Source organism: Tursiops truncatus, chromosome 1, assembly GCF_011762595.2.
Source record: "Tursiops truncatus isolate mTurTru1 chromosome 1, mTurTru1.mat.Y, whole genome shotgun sequence".
Lineage (NCBI taxonomy): Eukaryota > Metazoa > Chordata > Mammalia > Artiodactyla > Delphinidae > Tursiops > Tursiops truncatus.
The window spans coordinates 165,249,159-165,262,744 of record NC_047034.1 but is presented as its reverse complement, the minus strand read 5'-3'; the positions used below and the strand labels follow the sequence as shown (position 1 = coordinate 165,262,744).

Here is a 13,586-nt window from a genome sequence, read left to right as displayed (position 1 = left end):
AACGGGGCTGCTCTGCTCTGCTGCCAGGAGGCTTCCCCTCATGGAAGGTCCTCCACTGACCGGCTGGCTCACTGAGACCAGAAAGCCAGCCTCCGGGAACTGGGTGCTTTAGAACTGGTTGCAGGGACCCGGAGAAGCTCCAGTGCGTGGGCCTGGTGGTCCCCCTGGGCAACTCAGAGGCTGTGTCCTGGATTAGATGAGGCCCTAGGGCCCCACAGCCAGAACCAGCTTCAGCTTTGCAGTCGTCCCCTCCCGGGCCTCGCTTGGAAGACAGGGCCTCGGTCCTGTCTGCCCCTGCCTTTGGAGTCCCACCGACATCGGCCGTGTGCCTACTCGCCACCAGGCCCGCACCAGGCACGTCCACATCCACGGTCTCAGGTATCCTCGGACTCCTCATCCACCTGTCTTCACGCTGCCACCATCCGGGTCTCCCGGCAGCTCTGTGACGGCCCAGAGCCACACAGACCCCATGGGAAACTGGGACTCCAGCTACCTGCCAGGAGGCGTGAGCAGCTGGGAAGCCGCCCCAAACTCAGAAGTGGAAACAACAGAAATATGGCTGGACTTACTCTTCTCGATGATGGCCAAGGCTCTGAAAAACGGAAATGGGAAAAAGCCTCGGTGTTTCATTTGTTAAAGGACAGTCCTGCCCGGGTAGGGGGGAGGGGGTGACGGGGGAAAGGTGGAGCTGTCCGGCCTCCCAGGAAGGGTCCTGTGCTCGTGCACCCCAGGGGCCTTGATCACACTGAGAAACGCCGAGGACACTTACTTCAGTCTCTGGTGCTCAGCCAGGGCGTCCTCAAAAGCTACAAGAAGGAAAAGGGGAAAAGGTGCGTCAGGGCATCTACCCCCAATCTCCCCCCTTCCTGCAACCCACAGGTATAGAGCTCAGCACTGACTGTTCCTTCACTCTGTTCCAGCATTCTCTTGGGGGCAGTGCTAGGATTGGGTGGGGAGATGGGAGCCCCCCCAAAAGACCATGGGGTTTTCTAAACAGGTTTCACTGAGGACAGACAGGCGGAGCGCTCACCTTGCCCCGAGAGATCAGCTGAGAGCTGCCGGACTTCCTTCCCGGCCGCTATCTCTAGGGTGTATTTGCCCTTGTCTGAGTCTTTGGGGTCCAGGATGTGGAGCCAGATGTCATCCAGGGTGGTACCAGCCCTCACCCGATCACCACTCTCCAGGCGCTTCTCTCTGAACGTGAGGGCGAAGAAATGGTTAACACAGCTCAGTCCGGGACGGGCTGTCCGCCCGCCCATCTACAGGCACCCCTGCCCCAAACTCCTCTCCCGGGGTTTTGTTCCCAGATGTGTGAGCTGAAAGTGGTGACCATGCATGAGATATTTGATATATATCTATCCACTCATCCCCTCATCATTCATTCATTCATCAAACCTTGTGGCCGCGCTGAGTCTATATTTGTGACATGTCCTGCAGGCTGGGACTTTGAGGAAATGGTGCTCCAGGGTCAGTGACCACCTCCCCACACCCCACCAGTGGGAGCCGCTTCCTCACTTCATCCTTTTCCTCATCGTAAAACCTCCGAGCATTTCTTCCCACAATCACTCTTACGTAATTCTTATAAACTATATAAACTCCTTTCCTTTACTTAAATTTCATTCCTAAAGACACCTGGCCCATGTCAGTGTTTTGTCACAGAAGTGACACCTCTGGGCTTCGTCATGGGGCTCAGAAACTCTAGAGAAGGAGCTTCACTGTTCTGAAATTCAGCCTGGCCTTGGTCTCACTCACATGACCAATTTGACTAAGTCCGTCTAGCCTTCTCCATAGAATGGGTGCAGTAATGTCTGCTCCACAAGGCTGAGGTTTGCAAGTAAGAAGCACTGGGAAAATTCTGCTCCCAAACTCTCTGGGGTCACTTAGCTCCTGGCGGAGTCTCTGATACCTGATCCTGCCTTCAGGGCCTGGCCCTCAGTTAGTCGTCAGCCCCCCAGGTCCCTCTGCCTGCACCTCTCCCCTCAGCCTGGCTGCCTGAGTTTGCTAAGGCTGCAGAGACCCACAAGGGCACTTGATCATCTGGTTCCCCATCATTCCTGCATCCTTCTGTCCCCCAGTTTGCAGATGGTGCTCTAAGACAATGGTCCTTCTCTGCCATGGATATTCTGGGAAAGTGATCTTAGCGCCAGGGTTCCCACCTTTCCTGGGGAGCCTCCCTTCTGTGCCTGTAACAGCTGTTCCCTGTCCCAGACTCCCTCTGTGGACAGCAGGACCGGCGAGAGACCTGTCTCTGCCAAGCCCTTGGGACTGGGCTCTGAGGCGGGTGCTGGGCCCCCTCCAGCCTGGCTAGGGCTCCAGGGCAAGGCCAACCTACTTGTGGAACCAGGTGGTTTTCATGTAGCTCGCATTGTAGTACTTGACTCTGCTGAAGAGCCGGATCCCCTCCTCGGTCCCCTGGATTTTCAGTGGGGTCGCAGAGAGGGCTGGGGAGGCATGGGAGCAGGGTGAGTCTTCCCCAAGGCCCTTTGGGCAGCACATCTGGGGGGCAGCCAGCTCGCCCCTGCTTTGGGGCGTGGTGGGGGGAACACAGTGTGGTGAAGAGGCAGGAGCATCTCCCCCCAGTCTTTGAGGCTGGAAACTAACCCCACCCCCAGCAGCCAAGGATGGCTAGAGGTTCCCCGGAGGCTCTGTGGCATCACGGCAGCGCTGAGCAAGGAGGGGGCTTGCTTACCACCAATCCTGCCCAGCTCAGTGAAGATGGCATCCAGGGCTGGAGGGAGACAGAGGGAATGGTCAGCTGATGCACCAGGTGGGGCCGTCCTTGGAAAAGGCTGGTGGACCTTATGAGCAGCTCTCAGAACACAGGCTTAGGGGTGGGGAGGGGATCTGGGGCACTGCGTGACTGATGGGGCAGGGGGGCAACACAGATGGAGGACGAATGGGCCGACACGACAGTCTTCCTGCAGGCTGAGACGACCAGCCTGGTGAGGAGCCTGGGGCCCGCTGGGGGTGGGGGCGGGGGGCAGAGCAGAGAACTCAGGCTCCGGGTCTGGAAGCCTGGGCTCGCTGTGGGATAGTGCAGTGAACATGGGCACCAGCGTCACACAGACCAGGCCCTGCCACCGACCAGCTGTGCAGCCATGGGCAGGTCACTTAACTCCCCTGGGCCTCAGTTGCCCCAAGTGAGGATCCCAGACAGTTTCCCCACAGGTCACACTGCATCTCTTGGTTCAGTGTGAGGCCCTCCTGGCCCGTCTCTGATGTCGCCGGCTCCTACCTTCACCTGTGAGGTCCAGGATGGTGTCGTCCTCCCCTCGCTCATCGGAAACCTCTGCTCTGTAAATGCCCTTGTCCTCTTTGGAAAGCTGGAAAGAAGGATGTGAGAAGGCGGTGTCAGCATGAGTTCCAGAAGGAGCGATGGACAGCAAGTCAGGAGGCCTGGGCTCTAGGTCTGCCGCTAACTCTCCTCCCTGGGCCTCAGTTTACCCCCCTGCAATGGGTGATCTCTGAGGCTCCTTCCAGCTCCAGAGCCCTTTGATCCCAAGCCCAGGGCTTGTCTGGGCCTGGAGGTGGGGCGAGAGGGGGAACTGAGGGCAGAAACAGACGCCCCGCATGTGATTCTCAGGCAGCTGCTCTGAGCAGAGCAAAGCGAGCCCTCCTAGCAGAGCTGGGCCGAGCAGGGCGCACCCTCCACCAGCGCTGCCCTGCTTCCCAGGGGCCCTGGATAGAGGGACCTCTCTGCATCTCTCAGAAGGAAGTGTGCTTTCTTTTGCTCAGGACAAGGGGGTCCTTACTGGCACATGCTTGTCAACCCCAAGTGAAGCCCGGGTCAACACTCAGCAAAGCAAGAACTTGGGTCATGCTTTGAAAGCAAGGTCAGAAGTCCGCTGTGCCCTCTCATTACACAGCATCTCCTCCAGGGGCTGCGGGGGTGGGAGCGTGATATCTGCCTCCCTGTCCCCTCAAAGGGCCCCTCTCACCCCAACCAACTCTACATAGTGTGTTTTGAGGCAGGATTCAAGGCAGAAGCATCTCTCAACTGGGGTATCAAAGGGCTGAAAACCCCAACAGTCTTCTCCCATGTCCCCTGCCCCCTCCCTCAGTGAAGGCTCCGAAGTCCCAGCCAAATTCCGGTGACAGTGCTTGGAGAAACTTCCGGCCCCGCTCTCAAGCTTTGTATCTTGGTATTTAAACCCTCTGAGCCTCAGTTTACTCATCTGTAAAATGGTGGCATAATCCTTGCCCTAGCTACATACTATAGTTGCTGTGAAGATCAAGGGAGATAACTTCGGAAGCCAGAAAGTTCTGCACCAATAGGCTGGATGATTATGACAAGACTCAGTAGCTATAAAGCACCTACTCGATGCCAAGCCCTGTGTGAAGAGTTTGCACTGTGATGACAAAGGCCAACTTGCTATCGTCTTGGCCGGGATTTGGGAGAGGACCCTGAAATCATTATTTCCTTCCTAGTCTGCAAACCTGCATCTGCCATAGTCCTCCTTGGCACACGGTGGGGCCACAGAAATCAGGGACAAGGCAGAAAAACATGGAATGTTTAAGAATAAGTCTTGCATTTCTACCTTAACCAGGTCACACTCCTCCAAGGGCCATGGGGAGGTCGTGGGTGGGAGAAGTGAGCTCCAGGCCCTGTTTTGCTCTGCCCAGACCTGCCTCGCACGGAGACCGTCTTCCTGTCCTGAATCTCAGGCTGCGGGGGCAGGAAGGAATCTCTGAGAGAGCATCCCTCTGACCCGCTTGTGTAACAGATGAAAACTGAGGTCAGAGAGGGACAGTGACTAGCCCAGGGCCATGCAGTCAGCGGCAGGGCCAGGACTGGAATCCAACTAAAAGGAAAAGTCAGTATTACTGAGCCTGTTTTTATTTAAAGTTTTGGTATTGTTTTCCCTCGTGGTCTTTTTTTTGGGGCATGAATTTTGATCCTTAAAAATACTGCGTGAAATACTATTTATCTTGAGTACTGAGCCTGTCAGCGCTTCCTGAGAGTTTGTGCGTGAGGTCAGTGCCTCACTTGCCTCACCCTGGTCCTGACTCCCTGCCCAGTGCTCCTGGCACTGCCTGGAGGCTGTGAGCCCTGAAGTCAGAGCTGCACTTACCTCTTCCATGCAGAGAAGCCCTGCTCCAGTCTGCGGGTCGTACTGACCATCTGGGAACTCTTTCTTCTGGAAGAACCACTGGAAGCGGGTTTCTTTCTTGGTGTTGGTCACCTGAGGAAGGTGGGGAGTGAGGAGACTCCTTCAGGCTTTCTCTTTTAAGTGAAGACTCAGATCATCAGAACTTTTTTTTTTTTTTACAAACATGACTCCCCCCCCCCACCCCCAGGCTAAATCTCAGCCAACCCCTTCCTCACACCATATGTCTCCTCTGATGGTTTCTGGACTCAGGACTTGTGCTAATGCTATTCCCTCTGCTTCTTGATCCCTTTCCTACCCTACTTTTTCTTGTAAATGCCTGTGTCACCTCCTCCAGGAAGCCTTCCTTTATGCACCCCAGAGTGTGCCCCATTGTGAGTAATCAATTTCCTGCATGTCTCCATCACAGCAGGAGCTATGATGTTTTCGCCACGATCTTGCTTTGGACTGTGGGATCTTACAGGCCTAAGGAGACCGCTTCTTCACCCTTGTATGCCCAGTGCTTGCAGAGTGTGTTACACAGAGTAGGTACTTAGGTTTGCTGAATGGATAGGCTTCTAGGAGTGCACCTCCCCTCCCCTGCCCTCCCCCAGGTATCTAAAAGGCTGCAGGGTGCTGAGAAACAAAACCCGCTTTGGAGTCAGGCGCATCCGGTTAAACCCTGGGCTCTAGACTCGGCCTGTTACCATGTAGCCTTCAGCTAGTTCCCCACTTGGTTTTTCATCCTACAGTGGGGATTGTAACACCACTCTCACAGATGATTGTGAGGCAGATGAAATAAAATAATGCTCTGAAGTGCTGAGAACAGTGTCTGGCAGGGCTACTGACAGACACAGGGACTACCACTCAACGTATAGAGCCCTCACTTGCTCCCAGACCCGTGACCCCCAGAACCCCTCCCGGAGCAGCAGGGAGATCTAACTCAAGGCTGACTCAGCGCACTAATTCACACTAACTCTGCTCCCTGGGTTTTTGTTTTCCAGTTAAATGCAAAATCCCTGGGGCTACTTCCTCTGCTTGGGATCACACCAGCACAGGGTGTGGAGTTGCAGGGAGTGGGGCAAAAGACAGCCACGGGGCTTGGGGACAACCACAGGTCTTGCCCCACCGGGCCTGGGGGCAGGGGTGGAGGCGGGGGCGGGGCTTTGCCTTGCACATCAGCAGCACTTGGCAGTCCTCGGTGACCTTCCACTGCAAAGGCTCCTCGAAATACGGACCTATGAGGGCAAAACAGCACGCCCAGCGGTCAGAGCGCCGGGCTCGGCCCGGGCGCCACCTGGTGGCGAGATAGGGGAAGGCAGCTGGGGAGAGGCACCTAATGACTACTGGCCCCTCGGATTCTGGGATTCCGCCCCCACGAGGAAGGGGACTGGGGTGAGGTATCTGGGAGGCATCTAGGGTGCAAAGTTTAGGGCGCGCACTCTTGGGGCTGGGCAAGTGCTGTTTCGTTCTGGCACAGGGACAGCACTAGATCAAATGGCAGTGGCCCTCCCTCAGGGGGGTCCAGCAGGGCGGAGGGATCTATTAATCCACTTGCCCAGCGGTTCCCCGGCGCTGTCTGCTGGCCTGCTGGCCGAGGTGTTTGAACTTCGCCCGAGCAGTTCTTACCCTGCTTTCTCTTCCAGTCTCTTCTCTTAGCATCTGCCTCCCTTAGAAGTTTGTCGAACTCTGTGAACACAGAGGGGGGAACGGGTGTGAACCAGAAGTAGCGCAGGTCCAGAGGAGGGCGTCAGGATGGATAGAGACGCCCAGGCTGAGACCTGAGGCCGGGTGCATGGGGCAGGGCGGGGGTCAGGGCACAGCTGACCGTCATCCACCAGAGCCAGGGTGATCTGGTTCTTGGCTTTTCCGTCTTGGAGCTGAGCAGTATACGACCCTTTGTCGTCCTCAGTCAAGTTTTGGATGATAACTTCCACCAGGCCCTTCTCTCGGACAAAATTGATCTTGCGGTTCTGGGGAGAACAAAACCCGAAAGTCTTTCTGCCCTTTTCCAATCCCAGGGAATTTGTGCTGTGGGGTGCAAATCGGGGTGTGGTTGGACTTGGGGGTAATAAATGCAGAGTTAGAAGTCTTCAGAGACTGGGGAGGGGGCCCAAGGTACCCCTCTCCTGTGTATAGACTGGGCTTTTCTCACACCCGGCCCCTGAGAACACCCTGGGCCCAGCAGACACTGGAAAGAGTCTTGTGTGCTTGTATCAGTTGCAATTAATAATAATCCCCAACCTCCTACTGTGCCATGTTTTTGGGTTATTTTCTACTTCTTTTGCAATTTAATATAAAAAAAATCTCCCATAAAACTGTAAAGGATAATATAAAAAAGCCTGGGAACCTGCTGCCCAGAATTAGCACTTATTTACATTTTGTCACATTCTAACAGCTTTCAAACGTTTTATTTTCCACATTTAGGGTGTATGTGTGATTTGAGAGAAACGTCTAATTTGATTTCTCTGTAGCGGCACCTGCTAGTATCAGCGCTGTGTACCAAGAGTCCAGACTTTGTTACCTCTACCATGAGCCAAGGTCATGCTTAATCTCTGTGCAGAACTTTCAGATCTATTTTTTTCCCAATTGCTCCTCCTGATTCTGGGGCAACCAACCCCATTGTACCGATGCAGAAACTGAGGCACAGAGAGGTAAAGAGACCTGCCCAAGGGCGCACAACCCACAGGAGATGAATATGAGTCTTCTGACATCTAGCCCTGAGCTCTTCCTCCTCTGTCAGAACCAGCTCCTCTCTTTATAACACACATTTTTTGATGGTCATCTGGAGATGAAATTCACAAATAAGATCTTCTCATGATTGAATCTCTCATGAGAGGTTTTACTCATGTACATCTTCATGAGTGCAAGAAGAACAGGAAAACGAATGAAAGAGCATAGGTAATGTGGCTAATAGAATAAAAACTCTCTATTCAGTGTATGTTAACACTGCAAAAAAAATTCTTTGTGTTTATATCTCAGAGTTAGGGTCTAGGCTTGGATAATTATAAGCATGAATGTAGGTTTTTCACCTTACAAATGTTTGACAGGACAGTGAACAATTGTGGGAGGTGTGGGAAGTTCTTTGTGGGAGTGTTCCTTGCGTTGGCAAGTGTCTAGCATCCCTACCACCCACCCCCCAGGTACTAAAATCCAGGTGTCCTCACCCCCCACCCTATCACTGTGACAGCCAAAGCTGGTGGCCGTTTCTGAAAAGTCTGCTCGGGGGAGGTGCAGCCAGTGGAGACCACTGCCTGTGAGACCACCTCCTGGGCCAGGAACCTCACTCAGGGATTCTGAGCCCCCAATTACCGGTGAGCTGAAAATTTCCTGCTCGTTGAAGATTAGATGCAGCTCAGCGGCTGGAGACAACTTTTCTACTTCCAGCCAAAGCCGCACCTCTCCTTGCTCGAGGATGTCAACGTTCCAGCCGGAGATCAGCTTGATCACTGGGAGGCAGAGGACAGGAAAGGGTGGGCAGGGAACCCTTCTCCCCTCCCCCCTCCCGACAGCCCCACCTTGCGCACACTGTGGGCATTTAATGTGCAAAATGTTTCAGAGTCTGACGCAGACACGACTGGGGATGAGGGGCTGGGGAGGGTTTCCCACATTCAGTCCCCCTAGATTGAATTCATCTCAGGGAATTCATCCTCTTCCCACAGCTTTGAGGTCATGCTTCTCACCCTGGCTGGACACTGGATCCCCAAGGGCTTTCAAAAACACCAGTGTCTGGCTCCAGACCCAGAGGTTCTGATTTGTTTGGGGTGTGGCCTGGGCATTGGGATTTTGAAAAGCTCCAGGGGTGATTCCAATATGCACCCAAATTTGCGACCCCTGTGCCAGGGCCTGCAAAAGCTACTCCTGGCCAATGGAGGGAAGCAGGGGTTTAGATGACCCACAATCCAAGAAGAAAAAACCAGCCACTCTGCCCTCCCTTGCATCCCATGTGCTCTCTGCTGGCCGCTCTGTTCCCTTCATGGACTGAGGACTCCCTGGGTCTCTGGCCTTCCAGCCCCAAGACATCCCCATCCTTCCCCCCCCCCGCCCCACCCCCACCCCCGGCTAGTTTCTGGCTCTTGGCTGACTCAGCCCTGCTCAGAACACCCCGGTGGGCCTGGCGGGACTGCCCAAGGCTGCTGGCTTGGACCACTTACCTGGGTTTCTAATCTCATGGCTCAGCTTCTTCAGCCTGTTCAGCTCTGGGACAGGGAGGAGCAAGGAAGAAACCAAAGAGAATGACATACCCGGGCCAGTGGGGCCCGTGGAAGCCGTCCTAGCGTCCACACTGGGTGAAAGTCCCGAGAGACTCGGCTTGGGGTCACTTGGCTACTGAGGGGTTGATGATGACCACTGTGGGCCTTGGCTCTGGGGCACTGAGGGGGTTGCGGGGGCTGCCGCAGGCCACCCTGAGGTTGCTTATTCTCCTGTCCTTCAAGACCTGATCAAGTGCCACCTCCCCAGAGAAGCACCTACTGTGTGCCAGGCTCTGCGTGATCTCAGCCGTCCTCACACCATGCTGTGCGGTGAGCATTACTGTCTGTCTCCTGAGGCCCCTTGTTAACCCACTGAGCCATACTGTCCCAGCATCTGAGGGTCTGTTCTCCCCACTGAGCCATACTGTCGTAGTATCTGAGGGTCTGTTCTCCCCCACTGAGCCATACTGTCCTAGTATCTGAGGGTCTGCTCTCCCCACTGAGCATTTCAGTCTGCATGTGTCTAGGGCAGGTCAGCAGAGTGCTGTCTCACTGCTAACTGCTTCTTTGTGTTAGGTTTGTCTGTTCTGCTAAGCTGAGCTCTGGACCTGCATGGTATCTGGCACACAGTATGTGCTCAATAAATACGTGTTGCATGAATGAATTGGCAGGGGCAGGGCTCATATCTCATTTCCTCTTATAAGCTCTAGAGTCCTTACCATGATGAGTCTGGACACATGGCAAGCATCCAGTCCAAAAAAAAAGCAAACCCCATTACTTTTGTGGATGGCTTTAGTTTGCATGGAATCATCTAAGTATATCTGCATAACAACATTGTTTCACTTAGGACAGCAGGGATTATAATCCCCCTTTACAGATGAGGAAACTGAGGCCCAGAGAGGTGTCATGACTTATCCAAGGTCAAGCAGCTAGGAAATTGTGGAACCGGAATTGCACTCTGGACCTGCCTGGCTTCTGCTTCTTAACAAAATCAAATGGCCTCCAGTGCAATCATCAGGGAGGACAATGGGCTGTCCCAGTTGCTATGGAGACAGCAGAGGGTGAGTCTCATAGATGACCGCTGAGGCCCGGCATCCTCTCTCTGGTTTACCACAGTCCCCACTGCTCCCTTTTGCCATCCTCATTCCTCATCCAAATGGCATTCCTCATCCAAATGGCAGACCGACTGCCATTTGCAGTTTATCATTCTACTTATGCTGTCGTTTTTCTTAGGCTACGGAAGGAAGTGAAATAATTCACTGGTACCTTTGCTTTTTATCAAAAGTAGATAAAGTAAAGAGAGAGACAAGAAGAGCGTGAACTCCATCAGGCAGGGATTTCTGCCTGTTGAGTTCACTGATGTAATTCAGTGCCTAGGACAGTCTCTGGCATTTGGTCGGTGCTCAGCAGATACTTATTCACTGGCTGACTGACTGAATGAGTGGGTGAGGGCCTACTTCCCTGGAAATCTCTGCTTTACTCATCTTTATTGCTTCTTGCTGGCCTCTGGGGTATTTGTGCTTGGGACCCCATGTCTGGGTCGTCTCTCTGGGGAGGTGGCAGTGGAACAGGGGCATCACCTTCCTCCGTCAGCGTGTGGCTTGCTGAGATATCTTCGTCAGCATCGGTGACCACCACCGAGTAGGTGCCCAAATCCTCGAGGCCAGGTTCTTTCAGGATGATCTTGGACCTGCAGAGACAGGAGGGCAGAGGCTCTGAGAGGGGCCGTGTGCCCTGGAGGCCTGGGAGCTGGGGAGTCTCGGTCGGCTTTGCAAGCCCTGCACCCCAGCCCAGACCCCGGCCAAGCCAGTAAGCAGGGGTGGCAGCCTCCTTACACCTCTTTGGGGTCCCCCGCCCAGGGCACGTCTGGCCTGCCACCTTCAGTGGTCCTCACTAGCCAGGCTCTCTGGAATGGTCTTCGTGCTGGCCACATCCCCCAGGCCTGCCTCTCTCCACAGGTCTCAAGCCATCAGCTTTGTCTCCTGCTGGACAGGGCCAAGGCCAGAGCTGCTGGGGGTGGAGGAGGGAGACCTGGGGGCCCTTGACATCCTAACCCCTCTTTTACTGTTGAGGAAGCTGAACCCAGAGAACTTGCAAGAGCGAGTCGCTGGCACTCAGGCTAGAAACCAAGTCCTGAGCGTCTCCTCGGAGGCACACACTTTCCTTCCAGAAAAGGGTCTGCAAATGAACGGCACCGTTTCAGCCTCTCCAGGCACTCTCCCTCACTTCTCCCCGGATGGCAGTCAGCATCCCTCAGGAGAGACCAAGCAGTCCTCTCAAGCTCGTTATCTGGGGGTCCTGCCGGATGGTCTCACCCACGAGCTTCTGCCCGACTCATCCGACAACGTCTGGGACCTGTGGACGAGTCGTGCTGCCCCTCCCTTCACTTACTTGTTAACTTCCTCCTCGACCTTGACCCTCTGTGGGTCCGGCGGGCCCTTGTAGTCCTTGGACCACTGAAACTCCGAGGAGTCGGGGGCCTCGGGGGCTTCGAAAGCCATGTAGATAAAGCCCTCATCGTCCACACCAACCTCGATCTCCCGAGCGTCTGAGGGCAGGATCCAATGGAGGGCAACAGACATTGAGAAACAATAAACCGGGTCAGCGCCCTCCCCTGCTTAACCCCTCCAGTGGCTGCCCATTGCTCTTGAATAAAATAAGAAACCCCAGACTCCTTGCTGTGGTCTCCAAGGCCTCGTATAATCAGGCTCCTTCTCAGCTCAAACGTCACCTCCTCAGACCACTGAGGCTAGCGTAAAGCCCACCCCGCCCTATCACCCTGTTGCACTTCCTTTATAGCACTGATCACTGACTTTTTCATCATTTACTTGTTTACTGTCCATTCGTCCTGCCCCTCCCCCCACCAGCGCAGGGACCTTGCTTTCTCATCACTGCCATGTCCCCAGTGCAGTGTGGATGTCACCAAATACTTGCTGAATGAATGAATAATTAAAAGAATGGAAAAGAACACACTTTATAGTGAGGAGAGCTGAGTGATTCCATCGGATACTAGCTGCGTGACCTGGTCATTTAACTTCTCTGAGCTGCAATGAAATCAGTTCTAAAGTGGGGACAGTGACGGCTCCCTCAGGGGCTTATTGGGAGAGCCAGACAGTGTAAGGACCCAGCGCAGCATCTGGCGTATGTGGTAGGAGCGGACCTCGGGAGCCATGACTGCAAGGCAGGCAAAGCCACACGGCATATCTGAAATAAAGTTGGCTGTTCTTTTAGATATCACGGAGAGTTGTATGAGTTTAAGAATGTGGCACGTAAAGGATGGAAGACCCATCACATGGAAGGAAACCATATGTTCAAATCTTGGGATCCCACAGAAATAAACGAGAGCGTGGACGGGAGAGAAACAGGCAGGAAGGAATGAGGGGCAGGAAGGTGTGGCGGGGTGAGGGCCCAGCAGGTTCTGTCCTCCTGCTGCAGACAAGCGCCCTCCCCCTGCCCCTACCTGGCTTGTCCTCCAGGAGTATGGGGTCGGTGGGCATGGATGGCTGCCCTGGGCCCACTGAATTCACAGCCTGTACATGGAACACGTAGGTCTTCCCCGGCTGTAAGTCAGAAACCTGGGGGAAGGGAGGGGGCAAGAGTGAGCACCGAGGATGGCAAAGACCCACCCTTCCTGCAGCCCTGGCCACGGGCTGCAGGGGACCCCCAGGAGGGCCAGGCTGCCCTGGGGGTGGGGGGCAGGCTAGGGGCACATTGCTCTCCTGAGTTCCAGCTTCAGGTGAGCCTCTCCCCTGAGATTACCTCCCACGCTTGTGATGCCTGGAACTCCACCTGCTCGGAACTTAACGCATCATCAGCCTCTCAACAAGAAAACCCTTTCTCTTCCTGCGCCCCGTGCCTCTCCTCCATCTGTCTCCCTAGAAAGGAGCTTGGTGATCATCGTCTTTGACATCTTTTTCTTGAGCCCTACACATCTAATCACCGAAGTTCCCATTTTATTTCCCTAACGTTTCTTGAACGTGGCCTGTCTGTGTCCCAGCCACGCCTTTGACTGCAGCTTTATTTCTTCTCTCCTGGATTAGTCCAACAGTTTCCTAAATGGCGCCTCTGCCTCTAGACCCTTCTTCCCGGTTTATCTTTCCCTCTGCCAATGTTTCCAAGATGGCAGTCTGAGTACACTTAGCTCTTTCAGTGGCCTTCAGGGTAAAGTTCAGATTTCGAGGCTTGGTACCTAAATCCTTCCTCATCCGTCCATCCTCAGCCTTCTGTCCTCTTCTCCGCGCCCCCTTCACTCCCTGACTCCTCAGGGTCCCCCACGCATCACGTCGCTTCACGCCTCCCTGCCTTT

At 54.5% G+C, this 13,586-nt stretch overlaps 1 protein-coding gene across 1 annotated transcript in view; it reads right to left on the bottom strand.

Annotated features, from left to right (window-relative positions):
- Positions 1-13,586, bottom strand: part of MYOM3 (myomesin 3) — a 47,455-nt gene that overhangs the window by 3,878 nt on the left and 29,991 nt on the right. The window contains exons 21-35 of the mRNA XM_033841260.2: positions 12,741-12,855; positions 11,672-11,828; positions 10,861-10,970; positions 9,242-9,286; positions 8,400-8,536; positions 6,916-7,060; positions 6,717-6,776; positions 6,258-6,325; positions 5,073-5,183; positions 3,236-3,323; positions 2,690-2,728; positions 2,333-2,441; positions 1,031-1,194; positions 770-806; positions 570-592 (exon numbers count right to left, since the gene is read on the bottom strand). Of these exons, the coding sequence (XP_033697151.1) occupies positions 570-592; positions 770-806; positions 1,031-1,194; positions 2,333-2,441; positions 2,690-2,728; positions 3,236-3,323; positions 5,073-5,183; positions 6,258-6,325; positions 6,717-6,776; positions 6,916-7,060; positions 8,400-8,536; positions 9,242-9,286; positions 10,861-10,970; positions 11,672-11,828; positions 12,741-12,855 (1,408 nt within the window). The remainder of the gene's footprint in view (positions 1-569; positions 593-769; positions 807-1,030; positions 1,195-2,332; positions 2,442-2,689; positions 2,729-3,235; positions 3,324-5,072; positions 5,184-6,257; positions 6,326-6,716; positions 6,777-6,915; positions 7,061-8,399; positions 8,537-9,241; positions 9,287-10,860; positions 10,971-11,671; positions 11,829-12,740; positions 12,856-13,586) is intronic.